Below are 27,373 nucleotides of genomic sequence, written 5' to 3'. Positions count from 1 at the left end.
CCCCAATCCTGGGATTTTTTGTTTCCATGGGTGTGCACACACTGAGCATTAAGGAGCCCGAATTCTGATGTGGGATTTTGATGTTATTTATTATCCATGTTACAGTTGCAACCGGGAACATGGGGAGTGACTCGTTCCAATTTTAGCGACAACTGTATTTACGCCCTGCGTTGAGCCGGCCGATGGAGACATTCCCAAGCCCAGGCTTTTTATAGCAAGCAGAAGCACCCACTCCACCCCCTGGAAGGCCTTTTCTAACCTCTAAAACCTGCTCACAGCCCTGTGCTCTCCAGAACAAGTGCATCTCCAAGCTGAGGATGCCCGTCACGGTTCTGCCCTCGTTGAATCCAATGTGAAGGCCCTTTTTCAATTTGGCTCATCCTAGTTTGAAGTTTGGCACAATTTTACAAGACCTGTCTGTCCCCAGGACGTTCAAAGAGTTTCTCCAATGTCAATGGGAAGAGTGCTCATCCACTGAAGGGTAAACAACGCTAAAGGATGAAGATCTCTCCTCTTGGCTATTAGAGCATGAAACGACCTCCAAAAGCCCTGTAAATTCTCCAGCTGAGCCAGGAGAGTCCTTGGTGGAGCAGCGACAAGATCCCTGGGAGTTCCTCAACTCTACAAGGTTCCCACTGGCAGGTTGGCAGGGGGAGAGTCCAGGTTACATTAGCAATGGTTGCTAACCACCCATTCCACCTTCTCCCACCCATTTCTGCCTCCTTCCCTCTCTCAGGAAGGAAGTCAATGCAGTTGCAGGGATAGGGTGAAGACTCCAGGGCTCTTGCGTGGTTCAGCTCCAGGTCCTTGGGGTACAAAGTGCACCTTCATGCTGGCAAGTGCCAGCTCAGACTTCGCTGGTCCTGCAGTGGGCGCTGCGTTTATTCACCAGCAGGATCCCAGCACTGCATGAGGGGACAAGTTAATGCAGCAACAATGGCATCAAGCAGTTTTTATTCTGTTACTCCCAACCCTGCATGAGGCTCCTTCTCTCAACTCTTACTTCATTTATAAGTGGCTGCCATGAGCGATCACTCATAAAGGAGGGTTGTGAAGAACGAGACGGGGGATTTGCAAACCTGCCCTGTGCAAAGGCAACACTTGTTAAACAGAAACACAAACTGCCCTACGTGTGGCAACCCCAGCTCTGAAAACTGAATTTAAAAAAACTGGCTTGGCCAGTGGGCTGAGGGGGAAGGTGGCCAGAAACCCACACTACGTCTGCTTCCCCTTCACTGCACGTCATGTTCACTAAGGGACACGCTCAAGACGAATTCAAGTGCCTTCAAAGAAAACATTTGTGATCCAAGATGACATTTCTGCTCACCATCCATCCCTCCACGCTGCTGCCGCTTTTAGCAACACGCGCTCACACAGTTGGCCCGTGTTGATGGAGACAATGTAACCCAGAGACAAGGAAACAAGCGTTTGCTCAGCACAGCTACGCTACCTCCAACCACTCATGAGAAGGTCCAGGTTTAATTTAATCCAGGTATAATATAAATCCAACAAAGCTGCTGAACTAAACCGATGCTGGAAGTCCTGAGTCAGCTCCTACAGCAGGACACGAAAAACATCTGAAGAAAAAGGTTCCAGTTCTCACCCTGCCTCAGAAACAAGGCTCAAACGTCCTTTGGTCATGAGAGTCTCTGATCTTCAAGAAGTATTTGCTGGCCTGGGATCAGGCTTCACACATCACCTACCTGCCAAATCCCAGCCAGGAGGGGGGTGGGCACAGCAAAGAAGTTAATAAATAAAAACATACAACACAACAGAGAGACACCCAGGAAGGACACAAAGACTGGATGCGCTTGATCATGCAGTTAAATAACGAGTCCATTTTGGTGCAAGCAAAAGATCAACCACCAACACAGCAAGTGCCTCTTCCTTGTGCCGAGGGCTCCGGCCTTCGGCTTCACTGGCTCTGCTCCCAAAGTGGGAGCAAACCCCAGTCTGAGAGAGACCAACACAGTCACTGGTGCAAAACACAGAGACTTTAATTCAAACTACAGTGCGGGAGGAGGTGGGAAGTGCTGCTTTGGACACGGAGCAGCCCTGGGTGGTGCCACATGTGTGGATGTGCCAGGAGAGGAGCGGAGCCCCGAGAAGCCGTGACGGACGCTGTGGGAGTCAGAGGGAGGCAAGCAGGTGGCTGCCACGTGGCAGGGGCACATCCCAAGTGGGCTGATAAGACTCAAATAAGAGCTGCTTGAAGTCCCAAAATACCCAGCAGGACTAATGTGCAGACTCAGGCAAGCAACAAACACAGCTCTGCATGAGCCTCCTCCCACCTCCTCCGCAGGTCCCAAGCCCAGGGACAGCATCCCCAGGGAGCAGTGGCTGCAGCTGCAGGAGAAGGAAGCATCTCTCCACCATTCTTTGGTGCTGTATTCCACATTCTGGGTGTCCCTCCCATGCACGGATGTCAACATTTCCACCCATCCTTTTGCATGGAAGCCCCATTTCCGTGAGATGACCAGGAGAGATGCATTCCCGGCCCTTGGGCAGACTTGGGAAACCAGAGGCTTTTGTTCAGCCATTGCTGGCCAGATGCTGCACAGCCACACAGCCATTTAAAGCATGGGGACTCTTGCCAAAAGCCACACAGCAATGTGAGGGGACATGGGTGGAGACACTGAGGGTCTCCATGCCAGGCACAGGCTGCTCTGCTGGAGATGGACTCATCAAGCCCCAGCAAGCACAGGGGTCTCCACCGTCATTCCAGGAGTGGATCCATTTGAAAAGCCAAGACAAAACACATCTCATTCAGGAGTAAAATAGACTTAACCCCAGTCTTCCATTTTCATTTAAAATACAAGTTTATAAGTTGTTTCAGGCAGGTCAAAAGCCCTTTGTCCCCCACCCCCTGCCCAGGGCCAAGCCAGGAGCAGTCAGGACAGCAGCAGTGCCAGAAAGCTCTACTTCAGCTCTGTGGACACTTCACTGCCTCCTAATTTAGACTCTTTTCTTGCTCTCCTTCCCCTGAGCGCCTGTGAGAACCTTTACAAGAGGGAGTGAGTAGGTTCTGGTAAAAATCATGAAAAAATAAAAATAAAATAATAATAAAAAAAAAATCACAAGCAGGTTTCTCTCCCCCTCCCCAGCAGTAAAGCAGTGCAGCAGCAAAAGCTGAGCAGCCTGGCACTGAGCAGCCCCACTGCCCCCTCCATGATCTGCAGGAGTGCCAGAGGAAGGATCCCTGCTGCTCCTGATCCTCAGCAAACACCAGACCAGAGCCCTGTCGCCCCACACCCAGCCCAGAAACCCCAAGAAGCAGCATCTCCTCTCCAGCTGCAAAGCTATGGACCACCTTGGTCAAGACCTGTGGATACAACAGCTCATCTCAAACACAGCACCAGCCATTTCTGCTCTCCCGTGATGCTGCTGGTGTGATCCAGACCACCTGCCTTCAAGATGCTGCTGGAACTGGAAGTGGCACTGGAAGTCTGGTCCCTCTGCCTGAGGTCCAGCCCAGCAACACCAGCTGGGAATGACAAAGGGAAAGAGCTTTCTCCAGGTATAACCTGCTGCCCTGGGCTATTTATGCTTTTTGTTTCCAGCACAGGGATATAAATGCATGTAAAGCCACATGCTACCCTCTCATGCTGCCTGTGCTCCGGGGATGTCTCCCTTGAAGAGCTGGGATCATGCTGCTCCATGGGGAAATCCCTTTGCTATGGGATTGTCACTACAATTTATGACCAAGCAGGAGCAACCACGGTCACCTTGTGCCACTGAGGCCAGCCCAGCCCTGGGGCAGCAAAGCCCGGGGAGTGCAGAGGGCAGGTTGGACCCAGCCATGGATGTGTGTGAATGTGTCAGGGTTTGTACCCGTTAAGAGGGAGCCTGAGCAGTGTCTTTGCATAGCTGTTCCCACAGAGCCAGGTCCCTCCAGGGACCTTGTCTCCAGCTCCAGAGCCACAGCTCAGAAGGTTCCCAGCTTCGCCCAAGAGAAGAGGCGCTAGTGGGAAAGAAAGGAAATCTTGCAGAAGAGACAGAGGGAGGGGGCTTTCCTTACCCAGAAAAGGGAGAGATGGCACCCTGGGCTTCCAATAACCCACAGACATTCCCTACAACTCCCTTTACCCATTCCAGACCTCCTGAGCAGGGAGAGCTGGCTGCCTACAGACACGCACAGGCTCACACCTCACCCTGCGTGGTGGTTTCCCAAAGCAAACAGCAACAGGAAACTCCAATGAAATTCAAAAGGGAAATCGCAGTTACCACTGCCCAACACACCCACACGTGCCTTCCTCCCTTCCACACCCCTTCCTCCTGGGAAGGGAAGCAGAGGGCCTTTGCTGCAAAGCAGCCCCTACCCAAACCCATTCCCATGCCCGGAGCTGCGCATGGCAGTTGTGGATCAACACAGCCCTGGCCTGGCCGCGGGCGAGACATCTCCGTGGTGAGGACGTGCAGGGGGAGCTGCTCCAGGTCCCGTCTCCCGTGCAAGGCCAGCGAGTGCTTTGGATCTGTGGTTGCCGATGAGGATGTGCAGGAATGGATGGGCAGGGCGATGAGGAGGGGGTGAGGGGAGGAGGAAGAGCGCCGCACTGTGCCTCCGCTGCTCCGGCTCCTCCCGCGGCTTCCTTAGGATGTCACAGGCTGGATGGGGAGCAGGCTGCCGAACTTAAAGTGCTGGATCACAGGAAACTTCTCCAGGCACTGCAGGAGGGGAGATAAAGAGAGGTGAATTCAGGAGACATTTCCACCTTACACAGGCAGCCAGAGCTACATCCTGCCCGCAGGGTCAGGAGGCAGCGAGCTCAGGGCAGCTCAGCCGAAGGCAGAGGGATTAGTTCCATGCCTCCCCCCACATTCCTATCAGGCTCCTCAGGCCAGTAACACTTCATAACCCCATCCCCTTCCCTTCAGCCAGAGCCTTTTGCTTACTGACATTCAGGCCTGGAGCATGAGCAGAAGCAGCATGTCTATGTCAGCAGCTTTCTCTCTCACCACTCTCCTTGCTCGAGCTGATCTCTTTGAAGAGCTTCACCCTACAAACACGGAGAACTGCAGAACCCCCCAGGGAAGACTTTCCCTCCCCAGGCCAGTGCTCACACTCCAGGTTTGAGGTACCATCCTGCAGCCGCAAGGCACTGCCCAAACCACATTCCAGACTCTCAGGTCTTTGATGGACAAGAACCAGTGATGTTGCTGCCATAGTTTAAGATATAATCCTATTCTCAACAACCCCTCACTCCTGAAATTCCCACCCACCACTGAAGAGTAATGGATCAGAGATCAGTTATATACATCCACTACAAGGCAGCTTAGCTCAGAGCTGCTTTCTCCTCTGTGCAGGGCAAGCCAGGCTGTGAGGGCACAGGCTCTTCCACTCCCCATCCCAATGGCAGGAAGGTCAGGACTGTGAGTTTGCCAGTGCTTGCCTGCCAGAGCCACTCAGAGCTCTGGGTTTTGAGTCGCTGCAGACTCAGAGTGCCCAAAGCTCAGCGAGGGCACAGGGCAGACTCACCTCCATCACACAGAGCTCGGCAGTGCATGTTCACCAGCCCTGCAGCTGCGCCTGCACTGGCATCACCCACCTTTGTTGTGCTGAACAGGGGCCACAGACACCCCCCTACACTGCAATGGGGACTCATTACCAGGGCTGGTGAGGTGGTGGCCACCTCTTCGCTACAGGCAGAGGGGCAAGTTCTTCCCTCCCTAGACAGCATGATATGAACAGAAGAGAATCCCAAACTCCCAGTGTCTGGGAAGAGAGGCTTTTCCCTGCACCCAGTTGAGGCACAGATCTGCTGATGGGACTCTCATTCCACAGGAGATGTGGAGTACATACAACCAAAGCCCAGCAGATACCAGCTAAAAGGAATCCATCTAGTCCCAGCAATTCCTTGGCACAGAGAGCCAGAGTGGGCAGGATGCTGCCCAGCTCCCCACAAGTAGGAGGGTGTCATGGCCACACTGGCCCCTGCCTACAGTCAGCAGCCTCACAGGCAGATCTTTGGGACAAAATGCACAACTCTTTCCTCCAGGCACTTTTTTGAAGGACAATTCCTTCCTACCAAAGGGAGACAAGAGCCATGGTGTAGTTACAACTCTCCTTTCCATAGGAAGGAGCCTTGTGCTCTCCATGGGGACAAGCTGGACTCGCTGCAGCAGGGGAGACCCCAGCTTTGGGGCTGGCGAGGAAGAGTGTGCTGCAGACAGCTCTTCCCCCAAGGCAGGACTCAGGCACAGGCACCCTGCCCTCGAGCTGTCATCATGGGTAAGCAGGAGGATTTGTGCTCAGAAACCCAGGCCTACAGTAATCCCTTCGGAGCCAGAGGTCAGACAATTGGTTCCAAGCACAAGCACACTGGATCCAAAACAAGTTTGGAAGTAGTGAAGGTACAGCACGGCTGTATCCACTCCTGGGGATAATAACCAGGCAGCAAACCTCCATGGCAAGGCACCAAGGAGAAATAAGTCCTATGACCATCAGGGCACGTCACCTTCAAAGCTTCCTAATGCTCAGAGATGCTGCCATCTCTCCACACAACCACTTAGACAAATCCTCAGAGGAAGCAGCACTGGATAACAGTGACGTGAGGGAAGAGCAGAGAGAAATGAACACTGGAGATGCTGACAGCTAGAAATGTCAGCCCAATTAGATCCAAGGAGTCCCATGGAAGACCAGACTGGTTTGGGCTCCAGATGAAGAGACTTGACTACCAGTGGGAAGAAGGGGTATCCATTCCACTTAACACATTGCCAGCCCAAGAAGAGAGGAACAAAGAAACTTTTCCTTCTGTATCCAGCAGAACGAACACAAATTTACTGGATTATTAGAGGTACCAAGAGACAGGACCCTCCTTGCATCACATGTGGGTGAAACTGATGTACCCAACACTAGCTCAGTGGAGGGGACAAGCTTATTTCTTCTTGCCATCATCTTGATCATGCTGAAGGTCTGCTTGGGACTCAACTGGAGAGTAGATTCACACACCAAGTCCAACCTTTAAAGATGGAACTGGGACTAGTTACAATGGAAAGTATTTCCTGACTGACTGCAGAGAAGGAAAGGTCAGGAGACTCAAAAGCAGGCTCAGGGGAAAAACATCAAGGCTGCTGCTTTAACCACACTCTATTCTGTCGACTTCTTCACTCGCCTTTGATGGAGAGAATAAGAAAAGCCCTTGGACTTCCAAGAGAACACATCTTCACCCATTATATTATAAATAGACACATTTGGGATTTCATAAACACAGAGAGCTGAAGACATGTTGTCTTCAGTCTACTGCCCATGCACCCTGGAGTGCCTGGATCCAGATCAGAGCTCCCAGCCAACATGGACACACCTGAGCTTTCTGTCTGCTGGTTAAAGTCATCCCAGAGAGGAGACAAAGGAGAGACAAAGCTTTTTAAATGAACCAAGTCTGGGGCTGCCCCACTCCCACCAAGTGAGAGGAGGTTGTGCATGAGCATTTGATTTCTCCTGCTCTGCTTCCAGCCAGTGACCCCTTGGCTGTGCTGTGCCTCCACTCAAACCCTGTCACGGTCAGCACCCGGCGCTTCCCAGCCAGCCCAGATGTGTTACAGAGCTGGAGCCTCCACCTGAGTGTCTGATTTCACCTGATCTCATTACAACGGGGCATCAGAGGGGCAGGGAGAAGGGAGGGGAAAATAAACAAAAGGACATCTTTGCCAGTCAGACAAAGCAACACCGCAACCCCAAACTTTCCTTCTCTTTGCCATCACACACTCCAGGCTCTGCTACGGAAGCTGCCTGCCTTGAGCTGGACAAATATTCATGTCAGCACTTGGGGGCTATTGCTGACTTCCCTTCTGCTAATGCTGGCAGTGGTTAATTGGAGAAAGACTGCACTGGTGAAGGCTACAGAGCAGGGCACAGTGAGCAGAAATGCACTGGGAGCCAGCAGCAAACAGACCAGACCTCCAGTAGTGACTGAGTGCCTGGCCTGAAACACCCAAAGGATGAAGGGTTCAGTGACTCCTGAACCCTGTGTGTGTGATTCCCAGAAAATCAGCCAAAGACACCTTCCAGCTGTAAATGTTGGTGTAACCTGCATGGCCAGGCACACCATAACTGAAAGCCCTGCCCAGCCACACTGCCATGTCCACATCCACACTCCTCTCAGCTAAGCCAGGCAGGAACTGGCTGAGCCAGCAGTGGGGTGGGAGACTCCCCAGAGCAGATTATATATAAAGATATATTCTATCTATATATAAAGAACAAGTGAGGACCCCTCACAGCAGGAGTCCCCCATCTCCTCTGCCCATCCAGGTGAACACAGGCACCACGCAGAGCCAGAAGACACTGCTGCACAAGAATCACGTGTTCTTAGGACTGGTCAAATATTCCTTGAGGAAAAAAATAAATTTAAAGCTTTTTGGTTGACTCAATGTTTTTTACACCTTAGCCTAAATTTGTGTCATTATCCATCCTGGAAGTTTTTGCATTCTCTCCTTGACACAGCTACATCTCGAGATATTTCTAGAAACCCACCACTACTGGATCCAGCATTTTCATGCAGAATGTCACCTGCTACTCAAAACAGATCGAGGCCTCCAGAAAAGGCCACGCCTTGGGTGCACTTAGAAGAGCCAAACTATCTCCCAGTCTTCAGAGGATCCCCAGGCTGTGCTGTCCCCAGCCAGGGCACAGGTAGATCTGCCAGCACAGAGTGGCCCCAAGACATCAGTAGACATGAACATTGCACCATGGGCACACCACTGCCAAGTTCCTCCAGTCATGTACAGGTGGCAGCCACCACATGGCACAGGGCATGTGGGGCACCAGGCAGGAGCACCTGGACATCCTGGGGGGCATGTGGGATGCCAGGGGAGTACCCAGAGAGCTGTGCGAAGGAATTGATCCAAAGGAAAGGAAGGATCATGGCAGGGCTGCCGAGGCAGGAGCAGACCACACTGATGCTCTAGGATTTAGGGGACTCATGTTTCACTTTAACAGCACTCACAGGGTCTTCCCTTCAGACCCCCCAGCTCTCACAACAGAGTCTCCAGCTCAGGGTTTCCCAGCAGGCAGCGTCTCCAGCCCTTGTGAGGGAGCTGTGAACAGGGGCAGCCTCAGAGGGGCAGCCCAGGGGCACCTCCCCCTCTGAGGAGCAGCCCGGGGCACCCCTCCAAGGAGCAGCCAGCCAAGGGAGTCGACCCCCAGCCCCGCTTCTCCTCTTTGGAGGCTGGGAGGAAAGCTGAGCTGGGGGCGGAAGGAGCCAGTGGGCCTGGGAGTGACACCTCACAGATTAGAGAGGTATGTGGCCTGGAACCTAAACACAGGATGTGCAGTGCAGAGGAAGGGCTGGGGGAGGGAGCGGCAGTTCGGCACAGTTTAACCCCTTTGTGCGCTGGGCCTGAGCAGAGCTGTCCCTGAGCCTCAGCCCCGTGTCCCAGCAACAGGAGCAGAGATCTGGCACCAGCACAGACCACAGGGCGTGGGATTAACTCCTTCAGGCACCACTGGGTGCACCAGGGAGTTGCACCATCTCTGCTCCTTCAGTGCCCTTGGCACAGCCAGTGTGTCCTGCAGAGCCAGCACTGTCCCATCCTGCCCAGCAAGAGATGATCCCTCCGGAGGCCCAGATGTGGCAGTTCCTGTCCTGCTTCCTCGAGCTCAGGGTTAGCTCGAGCAGGAAGGAGAGATAAGGGAGAGCCAAAACTGTCTGGTTCCCCAGGTCAGGGGTTCACCAGGAAAGTCTGGGGCAGCACCAGCAGTGCTGGTGGGCAGAGGGCTGCCAAACCAGGGAGGTGGCTGTGGCCATGGACAGGACACGTAGCAAGGGCAGATCAGTAGCAAGCATTCAGCCTGCTCTGGGGCCCTTAAAACATGGGATGATAATTTAAACTAAGTCTCTTCCAGCTAGTAAAATAGCGGGAGGACCAGACGCATAAGGAGGTCAAGACATCAGCCCTAATTTGTAGGCCTGAAACCTGCACTATGGGAAGACAAGAAATGGCAAAAGTCATGTCTGCAAGGAATGGGCATTTTGGGATTGGTTTTGGGGCAAACACTAGGTAGGCAGGAGCTTCCTTCTAGCCAGCAGCACCTGAACTGTCCAAGGGCTCCCAAGCCACAGTGAGCAAGGGGCAGCCAATGGCTGTGACAGGGTCCCTACACCAAGGAGCAGCACAAGAGCTGACCCACAGTGCTGTGGAGGGGAGGAGGCCCAGCAGCCTCCCCCTGCTCAGTGCTCACCTCTGCCTTGTACATGCGGATGAGGCCCTGGTTGACCTTGGACCAGGAGGGCACGGCGCTGATGTTCCAGAGCTGGTTGGAGTGCTCGGCAAAGGGGCCCGTCTTCATCTGAAAGAGACCCGAGCGCAGGGCTGAGGGAGCCGGGCCAGCCAGGAAGCTCGTGCACCAGCAGTGACTCACACTCACACTCTCTCCAAGCAAACATTCCCACCAAGCCCTGTGACCCACGCACCAGCCACCTCACTGCCACTTCCCTCCCTCCCTCCCTCCCTCCGCGCTCCCTCCCGCTGCGGCCACATCACATGAAGCCGTGGCAATCCAGTTCCCCTCCTTCCCTGATAAAATTAAGCCTTTTCCTGCCACGCTTTCCTAATCAGAGGTCCCCCTGCACACCTCCCTTTTAATGACTGCATTAAAAAAGCCCCACGTAAGTCCCGTTCTCCCCTCCAGTAGAGCTTGGCTCAACGCTGTTCCTATTCTACCCAGAAACCTCCCAGTGCAGCTCTGCTGGGCTTTCCAAGAAAATGACTCATTCCCCATTCAGATCAACAACAAGCAGCAGCGACAACCGCGCTGCCTTCCCTGAATACAGAGGGCAGTGCAGGTTGGCAGCAGCCCTGTGTCCACAGCCCACTCCACACCTGCCTCCAGCTAAGGAGGGCTCTGGGGGAGGCAGGAGCAGAGGGGACACACTCCAGTCCCGCTCTCCAAACCAGCTCCAGAGCTGTGAGCTGCTGCCTTGCAGCAAATGCTTTACATATTTCTATTTTTATTTTTTTTCATACTCCAGTGTTTCTCCTCCCAGGGTGAGCAGTTTGGAGAAGAGAGGGCAGGGAGGGAAGCTGCAATCAGGGACAGTTGCATGTAGATTCCCTGGGTAGTTGTCTCCCCTTCTTCTCCATGAACAAAAACAGACCCTCGGGGAGAGAAAGAAATACAACACAGCCACTCTGACTGAGCGAAGTTCCCATGACATCAGAAACCACAAGGCCGAAGCTCACGCTAAAAAGGAGCGTGGGGAGAGAGGAATCTCTTGGACTCTCGTTCACGACTTGGGGTTTGAACAACTAACCCCTTCCCTCCACGCACGCACAGGCCTGGAGAGAGGGTGGGAAAAGAGCCTCCAAAACAACCTCTCTGTAAAAGCAAGCAGAGCCAATCAATCCGCTCTGGGAAATTTCTGCAATGCCTGTGTGGCACCAGCCTGAGGCAGAGAAAGAAAGAGAGGGAAAGGGTGGGGGGACCCAAAAAAACCCCCACTTCTTGTGACATGTTTCACACCCGCTGACCTTGGGGTGGGAGCACCAGGGGAAGCGGGTCTGTAGCTCTGCCCAGTGCCGGGAGGGCGCGGATGCATCTCCGCTTCCCCTCGGTGGTTCCCAGGAGCCGGGGGATGATGGATGAGCCGCTTGGCCATTCCTGCTCCCCTACACCACACGCTTTCCTCGTGGGTACAGGATGAAACGTGTAAGCACACAAAGCACAGCCCTCACCGTTATCCAGCGCCGAGATTCGGCACCAGCAGGCACCCAAAGCCAGGGAGCTCCATGCCAGGCGGCTCCTCAAAGAACCCCCTCCCCGCACAGGAGCTTTGGCTGCATGAATTTTGATGCCAAACCTTCTCCTGGCATCACCACCCTTCAGAGGGGCACGGTTTGCACCAGCCACCACCACCAGGCTTTGCTTCTCTCCCTTCCCAAGCTGGAGTGAGTGTGACAGAGTGTGGAGGAGGCGGGCAGGGCTGGCACGGCCACCACTGTGGCCCTCCTCACCCAGGGCACCTGGAGAGGGATGGCTTCACTAAGGCTTCACACTGGGGAGGGAAAAATAAGAGGGTTGAGAGGGGGAACAAAAAAAATCCATCTCCTTCCAGCCACAAAGGGCGAAGAGGGAGAGCTGGGGGGGAGAGCGAGAGGCAGCGAGAGCGCTGCAGTCCCGCAGTGACCCCAGGGGAACAGAGTGAGTCAGAGCAGCCATATTGAGCAGGAAATTACTCACAGACGCGGCGTTCCTGCCTCTCGGTTCCCAAGAGAATCGGCCTTTTGTAAATGGTTCCTCTGTCAGTGCAGGGGGGAGGGGGACGGCTGAGGCCGTGCTTTCCTGTCAGCTCCTTCCCTTCCAGCAGAAACCCGAGCCCTCCCTTCCCAAACCTCCAAATTTAGAAGCCAGATTGAAGCTGAAATTCCTGCTGCCTGCCCTGAGCTCTCGGAGGAGCATCTGGGGCGAGTGCACTGAACGCCCACAACAGCTGGGGGGCACCCAGCACCCCTCATCTGCACACACACAGGCAGCCCTGCATCGCTGCCCTCCACAGCCCCTGGGCAGAGATGCTCCAAACGCCTCATCCTCACACCTGCAGGTACCACACACACCCCACAGCACACTTTGACAGGCACAGGCAGCAGCAGGGGAACAGCTTGAGTCCCAGTCAGCTCTGCAAACCTCACCCTGTTCCAGAACCACGTGTTCAGGTCCAAACCCACCCCACAGATTTCCCAACATCAGGCCAGCTCATGCAAGGCTCACTGCCGTGCCTGAGCGCAGCTGTGGGGAGGATGCCGTGGTGGGATCAGCCTGGACATCATCTCGCTGCTGCTTTAAGAGCCTGGGGTTTAAATACACACGTGGCAAACACCACAACAGGGGCTGAGAACAATATCTGCTCAAGAGAATATTCTCTCAGCTGACAGAAAACAACCTACCTCAGTTGTAGCCTGCTGAAACAAAACCTGCTCTCATGTCAGCAAGACATACCAGACCCACTACGGGAACTGCTGTGGTGTTTGCTACGTGCTTAACACCTTTAAAGGAGAGCTGTTTCCAGCTGACAAGCTCAGAAGAAAATAATATCATTCATTTATTAAAGTCCTTAATCCCTTCTATCTTTTTTCCCTGCTATTATGTTTTGTTGTTGATTTTGGAGAGAAAGCATTGGGAGGGTGCTGAGGCTGCCTCACCCCCTCTAGTGGCAGTTACAGCTTTCCTGGGCACTTGGGAGGGAAAAAAACCAGATTTTAAAAGCAAAATCTTTATAAAAAGGAACCAGTGCCTGCATGGAGGTGGACTGAACATACCATGGATTTGGTAATGCAGGTTGTTGCTGTCCCTTAGGGCTCACGGCAGGAGGCCCGAGAGGAGGGCTCCTTGCCACCAGGTGGCACTGAGGAACTCGGCAGAAACACTGAATTCCATGATTCCCGACAAATGTGCGGAAAAAGGAACTCGAATCACTTATTTTAAAAGCCTGCTAAAAAGCTGACTCTCTGCAGGCAGAAGCAGCGTGACCTGAAGCAGCAGGATGGTGCTGGGTATTTTAAACTTCACCTGTCATCTGGGCGCTGCAGAATTTTCTACACACATGTCAAAAGATGTGTTTTTCTGTTTCTAACAGGTCAGTGCACTGTCTGGATATCAGAGGCCCAAACTAAAATAAATCTCGGACCATCTTGGCTCCTGCTTTCCTGTCCTCATCTTGATCTCTTCCACCAGCACCTCTTTACTACCCGTGGCATGATTTATCTTGGCATTAAGGGTTAAACCCTGTGAGGTGCTGAGTACCAACAAACCCTACCAGATTCAGCAGGACTTGACACAACACCTCCTGGGGTTTGGGCCAAAGGCTCCTATGAAGATTTCCTACATGAAAGGCTAAGTTCATAGTCTGTAACCTCCCTTCTCATCTAATCACTAAATTAGAGAGGCGAGGAGGGGGGAAAGTGAACAGAACAAAGGGGAAGAACCACACTCTGTCCTTCAAAATTAATCCCATCAATTCCCTCTTGCCAGAGACAAGAAATCCCTCACCACAAGAGAGCGGGTAATTCTTGCTCTCCCTCTCCAGACTGTGAGGGAGCCGAGAGAAACACAGCTGGATCCTCCACAGATGCTGAGGGCAGAAAGCCCTGAGCTCCCTCACTGAGACACTGCCCATGGCTGGCAACAAGCTGAGGATCCCCAGTCCTGAGAGTGCTGCCAGCTTGGTGAGTCTCAGCACCCTCCCTGCTCTAGGTCAGCTGCAAATAAGGTGCATTTAATGGGCTTTTGGTAGAACCTGGAGGAGAAGGAGCAGCACAGAAGTTTGGGAGCATGCCCTAAGCAAGGGGTGGCCCAGGGCTGCCAAGCAGCACCTAAGGGCTGGAGGGAAGGGAGGTTGTCTTGGCAAGCCCAGTCAATTTGCAGCTCCTACTTCATCTTCCTAGAGTATCTGCAGGAACCAGTCTTCTCCATCCAAGTTCCCACTGACTGATCCAAGGTTATTTGTTTGCTCTTGTTACAGCTCCCTTCAACTACCATCCACAGCCCATCCAGCTTAATTACACTTTCCTCTCAACATCCCTGTCTCAACTCATTCAAGGAGAGCACCTCAGACATGCAACAACAGTTCATCTGCACAGTTCCACAACAGCAAACAAAGCAGCAAAGGAGGAACAGAAAACCACAGCCAGAGCCAAGTATCTGATGCCAAGAGAATGTCCCTGTGGGACAAATCTTCCACTCCTCACCTCTGTAATGAAGAGGATGCACTCCAGGAACATGAAGTCCTTATGGTTTTCGTTTACCACCTTCTCATCAACGAAGTGTCGAGGCTCCAGACTTGGATGGTCTAAAAAGAGACAACAGGAAGCAACCTGTAAGGCAACCCCCTTCTGAGACCAAGTTCAATCAGGTGCTGTCCTGCCCCTCTTCCAGAAACACGATCTTCCCATCAGAGATCTTCAAAAGTCAGCACAGAGCTGTTCCCTTCTATCTCGTCTCCCACTTCAGTGCCTCTGCAGGGAGAAAACTCCTCAGGGCAGAAAATGCATTTTCTAGCACCAAACTCAAGACTCTCCTTTTAAAAAGCTTGTAGTCATTGCAATAAAGACAAATGTACTGTACAAGGAACACTTCCATCTCCCAACCTAAGCAACCTGCTTTATTTGAAAAGCTGAGGGGGAAAAAAAATCCAAGCCCAAAACTCTTCTGCTGTATTATGCACAAATTTGACAGATTTGAATTTAGAAGTCAGCCCCAAGTCCCATCATCTCTGCAGCCTAGACAGATGGGGCAGAGGGCAGGCTGGGACACAAGAAGAAGATCTGTATTAGTACCTATCAGCTGGGAACTGCCCCATATGAAAGGCAGGAACTGGAAGTCATCCAAGCCCCACACGCCCTGGCTGCCAGCAGGTTCCATCCTGTAGGTCTTCTGAAGTTTTCGCATCACTTCCAGGTACCTGGGACCAAAGAGAGAAGAAAGGTTAAGACAAGGCCTTCTTCTGCCTTTGACTTACATAAGAAGAAGAACAACCAGTCTGGAAAAGGACACAACTTTATCCTTTGTAAGCAGGACCTCCACATACAGCACAGTACATACAATATATATTCAGTTCCTTTGCCATAGGAAGCAGCCTGATGGTACCTGACACCAAATTCACAGAGAAATCCAGTGGCAGGGGTTTATTTCACCTGCAGTGTCTTATGTTGATGCAGATCTTTCCCCATCCCCACTGTTATCTGAAAACATTGACAGTTCACTCTCCTTCAACAACTTCCAAAAGAGCTCAGAAAGTTTTCCACGTTACAGCAATTGCTACTTCCACTTTTCAGGTGGAAAATTAAAGTGCTGTTGAAGGAAATTGTTTCCATGCCACCAAACAGTGATACGGCTGGGATTAGATCTCTGGACTCCAAACACCCAATCCACCAGTTTCATCACTACCAACTTTACCTCCTGGGCTGGAAACACATCTAGAGGAGCAGTGGAGGCCTGCTAGTTGCATGGATTTTTTATTTTTGATGCCTGAAGAAATGTTACATCCTCTGATCAGATATTCCTGCCTATCACAAAACACAGAGCTTCACCCAGAGAGCTCAGTAACTTGTGCTCAACTAAAGTAACTTTCCAGAAGGACACTCAGCCTCTGACAGACAAGGGGCCATCATCTATTTTGGAGATAGTTATAATGGGTCAGTGTACAGTCCATTAAAAAGTACATCTGCTCATAATTTTGTCTAAAATTGGCTTCAGCTTTCTCACTCTGCCCTTTCCTCCAAACAGCCCAATACTTCCAGCCCTTTTCCTTCCATTACCTCACCTGTTAAACACTTTGAAGACAATGGCCATCTGGTCGTCCACTCTGAGCACACCAATTTTGCAGAGGCAGCAGAGAAAGGCTGCAAATGCAGCTTCGTGCCCTGGAGTGAAAAGACGTGAAGAGACATGACACTGGTGTCTCTGGCCCTCAGGACAACCTTTCTGTGGGAACCACAACAGCTCTTCAGAAATCACAGCAGTCACAGTCCCCTCTCAACCCTGTTGTCACTATGAATGCCATGAGCTGACGATGTTTCATCCTCATGCAGCACCCACCCAAATTATACCTTCTAGACATTCATGAGTTGATTATTCACTTTGAGAAAAGATTCTTAAGGAAAACCAGCTCCAACACTGGGCATGCTGGGAGCAAGGCAGGGACTTTCCCAGGAGCTTGGCACAGCAGGGGAAGTGGAGCACCACAGAGTCATCTGCTCAGGGGATGCAAGAGAACCTCACATCTGCAAGTAAACAGATTTCCTCCCACTTCAAAAATATCTCTGTGTCAGAAGGATGCAGATCCCATGACACTGTCAGGAACAGTCTGTCCCAGAAGGTACTGGGATCTCAGGCTGGGCCCCTGCAGCTTGGTCCTTCAGCTAACAGTAAGGAAAAGAAACAACCATCAAGGAAAAGAAACAGCCAGCAAATCCAGAAATGCCTTTAAGTGGAAGGGATCACGGAAGCAGAGAGAGTACAAGATCAGCAGCTCCACACTGTGGGCAGGTGCAGCTCCCAGTGTAGGAACAAAATGCACCTACAGTCTGGTCACTATGAGCAAGGACACGGGCCTCTGGCTTGGGACACACAGGAGGGGAGAAGAGGCTGAATTTCCTTCTGAGCTGACCAAACCCCATCCAGCAAGTCCCTTTCCAAGGACAACATCTCCCCCTGGTGCCAGTGAGCCGCAGCCAGCACTGCACAACCTCCAGCTCTTCAGCCTTTTACCCACGGCCTCCTCTTCCTCTCCCTGCCCAAGTTTCCTTGCACCCACAGCATCCAACTCTCCTGCCTTTTGGTGAGGGCACAGCTGTCCTCCAGAGAGAGGAGCAGAGCGTGTAGACAATTCTGTACTTATGTCTTGGTTACTTCAACCTGCAATTCACCACCTCCTTATGTGCAAAAATGTTTCTACCTTCAGATTTCAAAGTCCCTCTGTAAGCAGCAATGTCACTTCTAAGGAGCACCAGAGCTCAGGACTCCTCCCACTGAACATGAACTCGGTTCTCACTCTAGTTCCAATTCAAGCCATTATATTTTATTCCTTTAAAACTGCCTACTGCAGGACACCTGCATGCAGTGAAGCAGTTTCTACAGCTATTCCCAGAACAGCTTGGTTCCTATTTCCTCCAATGAGATGTGAAAGGGTGTCACAGCTCTAGCACAGCTCCCAGCCCCAGCTCTCAGTCACAGCCCACGCAGGACAGAGGGGTGAGGGGGCCCAGAAGGAAGGTGTTTGTTTCAAGTTGGAACTAAAAAAAGTGGTAATAACATTTAAATTAATGCAGCATCAGGCTCCAAAGGGTCCCTTCCCAACTAGCCCAGCCTTGGCCAGTGTGCAAGCCCAGGTACCTGTGCCATAGTCAATGCGGGTGGAGTTCCCCACGGATTCCTTCAGGTACACAGCCACTTCTGGGGCAGCATCAGCCAAATGCTTGGGAATCACTGTTGCCACCAACTTTTCTGCTTCCTGAAAGACACAAGACTTCCCTGAGTTAGTGTAGATTTGCCACAGTCCCCAGGGACAAGTCACCCTGTGCTCAGACCCTGCTGCAGTGGGGGAGCTGCAGTGGTGCTCTCCTGCAGTGCCCAAAGCCAGCATGACAGAGCAGCAAACCCTCCTGTTGAAGAAGTCATCTCCAGAGATGGAAAAAGTCAGGGAAAACTTGGCCTGACACCTACCCAGGCCACATGCATCCTGCAAGACAAAAAAGCTTCAGCATCCAAGTCCACTGACCCAGTTACCCAGTGAGCCATCTCCAGGACAAAAGCATCACTAGAGCAGCTGCAAGGGCTCTGCTGCTGGGACTGGGACTGTGCCACCTCCAGCACCCAGTGTAGAGCAAGTGCTCTGAGCTGGAGGAAGCTGAGCAGTTTCCCCAACACTTCTCTGATTTTGTGACACAGTGGGCAGTTAAAAAGAAAAGGAATTCCTTGGGCTTGGAGAGCCCTCCAGGCTCATCCAGAACTTGGAGACCCAGCCAAGAGCATTTACATGGCCCATATGCTCTCACAAGAGGAAAAGACAAGCACCAGGCCAGGGGTAAGTGATGCATATCAAGAGGTGGATCCTTAACAGCTTATCTGGGCAATTCCTCCACAGGCTTCTTGGCTGCCACACAGTGATGGAGCCATTCTGCCATCCCTGCTGGACAATATTGCCCTTCTGTGGGAGCTGCAGGTACCACCACACAGGAAACACACACTCACCTGGTCTAGTTTGGCGTACCAGGTCCTGAAGGCTTTGTTCCCAAAGCGAGAAGGCTGATCCACTGGCGGGGTTTCATCAATCCATCTGTCAAGGGTGTTCAGCAGAGCCACCAGCTTTTCAATGGGCTACAGAGAGCAAGAGGATGAGGGGTCACAGTGGCATAAACCAGAGCAGTCCCTCAGCTCCGACATCATTTCCCTGCATTGGAGTCATTAAAGCCCACACCATTCTTTCCAGGGCTGGCAAGTGGAAATGGGATGTGTCAACCCTCCTCAAAATGCAGGGGGCTGGGAAAACCATCCTTCCCTCAGGAGATCAGTCCAGTACAAAGACCAGCCTGAGGCAGACTCTCCAGTCGCCCCCACAGTCTTTCATGAGCCGTAACAGCACTGTGCTCCAAAACCTCTTGGAGAAGACCTACAGCAAGCTCCTGGCTGTGGGGCACACAGGGCTGAGAAGGAGGGAAGTGCTACACAGTTCAGGGGCCTCCAACACAAAACTCAGGCTCTGCATCTTGAGGGCCCTGTGTTCTCCACAGGATACAGCATCGTGTATCCTCACCAACAGCTGATGATGTGATTTAAAGGCCCTTCTCAAGGCTCTTATCATTGTCCTGAAGTGTCTCTTAGGAGCCAGGATTAGCAGCAATGCTGTTAAACCACCACACGCTTGTACATCAAGTCAACCTTCCCAGCATGACTCCTGTTGCTCCAAACTCCTACCAGCCAGGCCACCACGGCAGGGACCCCTCAGCCCAGGGATGTGGCAAAACACAGCCTATCCAGGGGAAGAGGCAGCCTGGTTTGCCCACCCGTGCTCCCATCAGAGCAGGCAGGAGAAGAAGCTCTTGGCTCCCAGAGAAATGTCTCAATACAAACACAAAGCTGATGGGAAGACAACAGCAACAGCAAGACAACAGTCAGGATTCTTACACTTAGTTCTGTAAGTGAGGAGCCTGTGCAGGATGTATGAGAGTGGCCATGAAGGAAAAGAGAGGTGAAGCAGGTGACACAGCACCTGTGCTGTCAGACCAAGGCTGGCCAATGCACACCCTCTCCCTGCGTGGGGAATGGCTACACCCCACACACCAAGAGCCAACGCCACAGGCAGCATTTTTAGCAGCTCCAGACACTTTCAGGAGGCTCTGCTGACAACTGGTCAAGCCTGCCAGAGGCTCTGGGATTCTCCTTGCCTGACTCCAAGCAGCTGGAGAGCCGTCAGCCGCCACAGCAGCTGGCCAGGCCCCGGGCAATGTAGGCTCCTCTGTCTCGAGAGGGGATTCCTCCTTCAAGGGGACAAAGAGGACAGGCGGCAGCGGCGGCTGGTTTGACTTTGCTGGAGGCATCGACCATGTGAAGCCGGCTGGTCTCCTGGGCTGTGGTTCAATTCCTCACGCTGCTGCCGCCGGGAGCACGAGGAAACAGCAGAGCCCAGCAAGTTTCCAGCCCTTGAAGTGCCACTGGAAGGGGGTGGGCAGAGATGGGCACGGCAGAGCGGTGCTGCCGCTGAGCCAGCTGAGGATCGCTCCCGGGAGGAAGGGTCTCATGGCACACACAGCCTCCCACAGACACTGACTCCCGAGGTGCCACCCCAAGGACATGGTGGGATCAGCCAGCGGGAAGCGGGATCAGGCAGGAAAGGGATCCACCTACCTCACAGGACCTCGGCACTTGGCTGCTGAGCCAGACTAGAGGCTGGGACAAGACCTGAGCACACCAGGAACACAAAAAAGCCAAGGGACGAGAGAGCCAAAAGCTCTGGGTGGCCTTGGAGCCACTAACAGGCCAGTGCCCCAGATACGTGCGGACTGAAGCAGCACAGCCCCCTCTGCTCCAGCTCCCTGCTCCCAAAATGCTGCAGGAACCCAGCACATCCCCGCTGCACCGGGCCAGGTTTGGCCTCAGCCCTACTCCTTCCTGGCTCTCTCATTCCCCTCCAATTAAGCAACAGCATCCCCAGCACTGGGCTGCATTAAATAATTAAATCATGCTGGTGATTTATCCGCCGGCACCAGCAGCTCATTACGAGCAGCCACCGTATTTCAAACCCTCTCCACGAGCACTCGGTGCTGCCTGGATAAATGGCTGGCACGGACCAGCTCCTTCCCTGGGGAGCAGACTCCAACCTCCCCTTCCCCACTCGCTGGCTTTAAAGGGATTAAAAGCCCAGCCCCACTGAACACGGGAGAGCAGGACCCAGCTGCCAGATCAGCCACACCAATAAATAATTAAAGAGATGCAGCTCATTTTGGGCTCAAGGCCCTTTGAAAAGGGGGTTACTAAAAGAAGCAGCTTCCCATTGTCCAGCAGAGGAAACCTGTACATCCAGGGCTGACCCCAGTGGGGGAGGAAAGGAGCCTGTGGGAACACAACCATCAGCACCACTGCAGCCCTGTTTTGCCTGGCTGGGCTTTTAAGCTCTATTTTTGCTTTACCTTTCCAGTGATCAAAGCAAGGGCAGCCTCCCCCCTGCTCTCCTTGCTCTTCTCATTGTGCTGATTTTGCATCTCCTTGACCCTGAGTCTGCCACCGGTCCCAAAGGCAAACCACAGAGCTTCCTTCAGAGCACAGACCTGTCAGCAGCTCTCAAGAGCAGGAGCCAGGCAAACAGAGGTGCTGAGGAGGCATCACGGCAGCCAAAGCTGCCCGTGGGGGCCAAGTCTGCCCCTCTGGGCTCCTCAGGCCCTGTCAGAGGGGGGAGCTGCTTCCCCCACTTCCCTCCTGGAAGCAGAGCAAGCCACAAGGCCGGCCAGTTTGCAGCCAGTTTCCCCCAGTGCACTGGGCTGTTGGAAGGGAAGGTCTGCTCCTCACACAGCCAAAATTAACCTCCTCCTCCTCGCTGCACTTCTCCTCTGATCCAAGTCACTGCTCCAGGCTGCAGCCCCGGAAGGATCCCTGCATGGAAAGCACTCCCTCCAGGAGGGGAAGGCAGGTCACAGCCTATCACTCACACAACCTTGTGCCAGACACAGCGTCTACACCAGAGTCCTAAACAACAGCTCGGCTATCAGTGCCTGTCAGATGCCTCCAGCAAACCCCAGACAGCTCCACGGAATGTTTCAGTGGGAGCACAGCAAGCTCAGCAAGTCTCCAAGGGGGCTCAGCCCCCCCAGGATCCAGCTCCTGCTCCAGCAGAAAGGCTGGTATCGACACATGCTCTCTGGAAACCATTAAGCTTCTCTTTAAAAGCTGAGCAGAACATATTTTCCTTTCTTTATTCCATGGCAAAGCAATACCAGTAAGTCAGAGCGAGGATACGCGTTCTGCAGAAAGGATTCCAGGAGGTCATTTGCCAAAGGAAGGTGTCCCTGGCATTTGATCAGGGAGGAATATGGGATGGCACAAAAGCACATCAGCAGCAGGTACAGCAAAAGAGAAGAAAGCTGAGCAGAGATGCAAGCAGAGGCCACGAGGGGCTGAGCCTTTAAAAGCACAGATAAGCAGTTTGATCTACAAAGCAGCCCGTGTGAACAAGCAACCTCATCAACAAGGCAACCCTGGGGATGCTCCACCTGGGCCTCAAGTCATGGGCTCCTGCTCTCCTCGGTATGTGGGGCATGAGATTTGCTCCCTGCCTCCTCCCAAGCAGTCGGGATCATGTCTCTTGTTTGTCACTTGGACTGGGACCATGGATGGAAAACATTCCCTCCAAGAGGGCTCTGCTGCAGACACAGCCCTGGTACAGCTTTTCCTGACAGCTCAAAGGCTTGTAGGAAGAGGGTTGGGTTTTTTCCCCCCACTCTTTGTTTTGCTCATTTTTAATGCTTTGTTTCCCTAGAACTGCTCTGTGAATGGTTGGGAACAAGCGAGATAGTGACAAAGACAAAACTCAAAGGTGAAATGCAAACAGCAGAAAGCAAGAGCAGCATTTGACAGCAGTTTCTACTGAATTGAAGGAACAAAAGGTGGGCACAAAGCCTGTTAGGAAGGGGCTCATTATCCCCATTCCCCTCCATGAACTACAAGGGAGTTTCTCATTCACAGGCTGGCTCCTAGGAGGGAAGGCTGGACTCAGACATGAACAACTGGGTTAAAGACCATCATCAGCTGCCTTCCCACACCAGAATGAAACCATAAACACACAGGGCCCAGTCTGCTGCCCATGATCTCTTTACATCATTCTCAGCTTTCTTGCACCGCCCTGATCAGCAAAAATGTACCCAAAAATCTCCTCGTTGCAATGCAGAACAAGGGAGGGGGGATCCAACATCCAACACGTGCTCTGTGGATTGGCAGCACCCAGAGAGCCCCCAGGGCAGCAGTGACACCAGGGAGGGTGCCTGTCCTTTCCCTCTGGCTCCGAATGATCTCACTGTGCCCCCAAAAAGGTGAACAGACATCAAAACTGGCCATGGCAACAGGCAGGGCCAGGTGACAGCCACATTCATACAAGGGGAAAAACAGGTCCTTTCTGCTTAGCACCTTGGAAGGGGCAATCCTGCCCCTCAGGTTAAACCTCTCAGCTCAGCCCAGCTCCCTGTGAGCTCCACAGCCCCCTCAGCACAACCCTTGGCAAGGCAGGTGCAGCCAGTGATGTGCCTTGAGGTCACAACTGTCAGAGCAAAGCTTGCACAGCTCAGCTACAGCCTGGGATGAGGACACTGGTGCTGTTGTCACAGTCTGAGTAACGAGGAAGCCCAGGGACAAGGAGAGAAGTGACTTGCCCAAGGTCCTACAGAAAAGCCTGTGGGAGAACAGGAAGGGTAGAGACATCTCAGCCTTTTGCCTGCAATTAGGAAAAAATATCGCATTTTTGAAGCATCGCTGATTGAAGCCAGACTGTGAAAACAGGACAAAACGTGTCCTTTCTGCACCCTCCTTTTCCCCATCAGCTTCTATCCACTTGTAACTTGCTCAATTTCCCATCCAGTGAGCACACACTGGGAGCCTCTGCCTCCTGGAGTGGGGATGGCAGCCTGGCATTTACATCCCCAAGCATAACCCAACCACATTTATTCTCCCTGGCTACCAGATAAGCTGCCAATTCATTCCTCACCTAGGAAATATTCACTGTAGAGCCAATTAGGAAAAAAAAAAAAAGGAAAAAAAAAGGAAAAAAGGCAGGAAAGGAGAAACAAGGGGATCCAAACTCTTCTCCTACCTCTGACACTTTGTATTCACAGGTCAGCTTCTTGCCCCTGACACCTTCGTTCAGGGTGAGGATGAAGCCCATGTAGTCTGCATACGCCTGCGAACACACCGAGAGTGCAGGGCATCAGTGAGTGCCCACGGGCTGTCTGAACACAAAACACAGCATAGGAGCATTCTAAACCCCAAGAAAACCCTTCCCAGCACACAACACTGCTTCCTTGGAGACACCCGGGGGTGCAGGGCTTGCTGTGAGGCCGCTGCTCTTTTTGGCAGCCCCGGCGGCAGAAGGCAGATGGTGACAGCACTCTGAAAATTACAGAGAGGAGCATCCTAAAAATGCTCACATTGACCCCAAAATCATTCCCTCAGCTCCTATCGGGTCAAATTCAACCTCCTGAGCTCTGCAGAGTCTCAGCTGTGCCCAGGCACCCTGCTCCTCCCAGACCTGCACTGTTATCTCCCCATTCCTCCTTGGACTCTTCTCCCGTGCTCACACACGATAGGGAACTGGGACACAGCCCAGGCTCCTCGCTGCTCCTCTCTTTACATTTGCTGCTTTTGAAGCATCATCTCCAGCGCAGCTCCACAGCTCCAGAGCAGCCACTGCCATCTCCCCCTCCTTGCACCAAAATCCTGACCAAGAGCAAGTCCTTAAACCCAGGAGACTTAAACTGGAAGCTGCACCCAGAGGTTTGCTTGACACCTGGATGCAACTTCAGCTTCTTTCCAGACATCTCAGATCAGTCATTGAGCAAGAATTTGGTGGGACAAGTCTGGGCCAACACCCTGATCCCTCAAAGGCAGAGAGGGGAGAACCTGCTGTTCCACCAGCTCCACACATGCTGTAAACAAAAATTATCCTGAAAATTGAAGGCCTTGGCTCCAGAGCCTTTTCCAGTACAGCATGGTGGGAAGGCCCCAGGACCAACCCAGGCAGCAGGACCATGTTCAAGGCGGGCTCAAACAGCACTGGGTAAATCCAGTTTGGGTATAAAGTACAGGCCAGGTGGGATTAAATAGTCACCAGGTTCCTGTCCAGCTTGTTGGGAGAGAGCAGGAATCATTTCTAAGCATCTCTGGTCTCCCTCAGCCTCTGGGCTCTCCCTGGCTCCCTCCTCCACACCTTGCTGCCAAGTAATTTTCCTACAAACAGGTATAAACCCATTAATTTCCCATTCCCTGCCCAACCCTGCTTTACCTCCTGGCTGTTCCCAGACCAGACCTGGCTGCCACTGAAAGCCCAGCAGCACTTCCCAGTTTTCCCTGTTCCCAGAGCCATACCTGAGAGCGCTTCCACTTGGCCATGTCGGAAACCACGTTTATCTCCTTTTTGGGGATCATGAAGCATTGCTGGACGGGAGGAGCCACCTCCTCAGAGGCGCCTGGGAGATGCAAAAAAGAGTTAAAACAGCGGCAGTGGAGAAGAAGAAATCCTGTATCTTCTTTTATTTGAAATCAACGTTTATTTCTCAGGAGATACAAAGCAAACAAATCCATCCCAATTGTGCTATCTCACCAAGTCCTCCTCACCAATATCCTCCCAATCCATGGATAACACACTCCTAAGGCTGGGCAAGCCTTCAGAAAGTAGCATTATGTCTGTTTTCATCACTAAAGATGCATTTCCCACTCAGACAGAGAGACTGGTGCAGGAGGTAACAAAGGCAACATCCAGCCAGTTCAGTTATTTCTGTCTAGTGCAGCCAAGCCTCGGGTCATGTGGGAGCACTGAGCTCTCCTACAAACTGAGCCTTGTTTTTAGGTGTTAAGTCTGACCTGCATTCCTCTAAAAAGGACAATTCCTGCACAGACAATCTGGAGGAGTTCAACAGATGTAGCCCAAGAGCTTGGGGGATGCTGGGACACAACCTCTTCCAGGTGGAAGCTGTGAAGATCATTTAATTCAAAGCTCTCTCAGAGCCCAGGATTTAATATTTAACACAAATGCGAGCTGTTAACACATTAGAGGGGCTCTTTTCCCCAGCACCTGAACCCAGGATGACCCTGCAGAGCCAAAAAAGCTCCAGGAGGTTAAAGGTAATTTGTATTTTGCTCCTGGTAAGTGCAACCATCAATAGCAAGAGGCTGCGCAGAGAGGTCTGTCAAGGAATCTGGGTGCTAATGTCAATTTATGAATTCTGTCAGAGCCACTCTGTCCACCTTTTTAATCCCAGATTTTCTGCAGGCACTTGTCCAACACCAGCTGCCCACACTCAGCCACTGGTCTCCACATCTCGGCCACTTCAGGCACTGGCTCCCTAACAAATATCACCAGTTCTAACTCCTTAAAGTATTATCAACTGTATTCACACAGAAAGCACCACCCAGAAGCATCAGCAGCCTTCTTCCACAGTGCTGCCTGGCAGGTACATCAGATTAAAAGGAATCCAAAGTCCCAGGAACCACGCAGAGCCTGCTATAGATTTGTCATACAACCTTTGACAGTCATCTGACTTCTCTGCCTTTCACCTTCCCCATGCACAGAACAAATTCAGCCTCATCTCCTGCCCTGGGGTGTCACAGCGTTTGGCTCATTCCTGCAGAAGTTACAGTAAAACTTCCAGGTACAAGGATGAGAGGAACAACATGTGATGAATTTTAATGAAAGGCACGTGCGTGTCTCTCTTCTGAAAACTCTGCACACAACTCACAGCGGCATCAGGATGGAGCTCTGCTTTTAAAAGTGTTTATAACATGAAAACAATTAAAAACTCCCGAGCAGTGGCATAAAAAGGCAAACGCTGATGTGTCCGTGAGCACAGGTGACATATAAATTCCAGAGGGGCAGCCAGGGCAGTGTCCTGGATTGGGGATCTGGGTGTTTGCCCTTCACAGAACTTTCTCTCTTTGTATTTGTTTCTCAGCCATCGCTCCTTCTGACCCACACTTTGTTTAGTGCCTCTTGGGAAGGAGACCAGGAACACTCACGGCAGGGCTGCAGGGGTTACACTGTTCTGGGATGAATACATGAGAATCCAAACCTACTGGTGCGATGGAGCACAGCGGGTCAGCTTGATGACGAGAAGCAGCTTGGACCGAGGAGACCCTTCCAGGGGTGTGCGGTGGTGCGGGGAGGGGGAGTTAAACTCGGGCATCCCACAGCAAACGCCCCCCGTTCCGCGCGGGAATCGGTCAGAAAACTGGGCTGGGGGTGACAGGGACCCCCGATCCGGCGGCTCCAGGGGTTCAGTCCCGACCACCCGCCTCGCCCTGGGGCTCCGTCCCTTCCCCACCCTCAGCAAACGTCCCCGGCTCCCCTCGCCCCGGGCCAGGCGCCGCCGCCGCCGCCCCCCCGCAGCCCGGGCCCGGCGCCCCCGGGGCGCGATATCCCGCGGCCGGCGCACCCCGGCCCCGAGGACAGTCCCCTCGGGGGCCCCGAGCGCAGCCTCCATCCCGGCCGGCCCCGCAGCCCCCCGGCCGCCCCTCACCTGCCCGCCGCTCGCTCTCTGCCATCTTCCCGCAGCCCGGCCCGGCCGCCCCTCACCTCCCACCTCCGCACAAGCCGAAGCCTCCGGCGGCCATCTTTGAGCAGGGCACACCGCCCGGCCCCGCCGCTCCGGGCACTGTCAACTCGCGGCGCGGCCCCTCCCGGCCACCGTC

General features: G+C 52.9%; 1 protein-coding gene across 2 annotated transcripts; it reads right to left on the bottom strand.

Annotated features, from left to right (window-relative positions):
• Positions 1 to 385: 385 nt before the first annotated feature.
• PTPA (protein phosphatase 2 phosphatase activator) lies at positions 386 to 27,321 on the bottom strand. Of its 2 annotated transcripts, none has more exons than XM_027687662.1 (10): positions 27,202 to 27,321; positions 25,055 to 25,155; positions 23,784 to 23,870; positions 18,683 to 18,808; positions 17,825 to 17,942; positions 16,254 to 16,353; positions 15,268 to 15,392; positions 14,680 to 14,780; positions 10,178 to 10,285; positions 386 to 4,665 (listed from the first exon to the last, which is right to left on the bottom strand). In XM_027687662.1, the coding sequence occupies exons 1-10, from the start codon at positions 27,224 to 27,226 to the stop codon at positions 4,591 to 4,593; spliced, it is 966 nt and encodes a 321-aa protein (XP_027543463.1). In that variant the 5' UTR covers positions 27,227 to 27,321; the 3' UTR covers positions 386 to 4,590. The 2 variants fall into 2 exon arrangements, with proteins under 2 accessions (XP_027543463.1, XP_027543464.1); XM_027687663.1 differs by having other exon boundaries at positions 27,258 to 27,279.
• Positions 27,322 to 27,373: the final 52 nt, after the last annotated feature.

Source organism: Neopelma chrysocephalum, unplaced genomic scaffold (genome assembly GCF_003984885.1).
Source record: "Neopelma chrysocephalum unplaced genomic scaffold, ASM398488v2 Primary Assembly neopelma1_74, whole genome shotgun sequence".
Lineage (NCBI taxonomy): Eukaryota > Metazoa > Chordata > Aves > Passeriformes > Pipridae > Neopelma > Neopelma chrysocephalum.
This window is presented reverse-complemented; position numbering and strand designations above follow the sequence as displayed.

Bases quoted from the DNA above. Each gene is read 5' to 3' on its own strand.
- PTPA (XM_027687662.1), bottom strand. From the start codon at position 27,226: ATGGCAGAGAGCGAGCGGCGGGCAG. The intron at 17,943-18,682 runs GTGAGTGTGTGT...TGTGTCTTTCAG, and splicing joins GGTACGCCAAACTAGACCAG to GAAGCAGAAAAGTTGGTGGC. The intron at 15,393-16,253 runs GTGAGGTAATGG...CTTTGGTCCCAG, and splicing joins GTCTTCAAAGTGTTTAACAG to GTACCTGGAAGTGATGCGAA.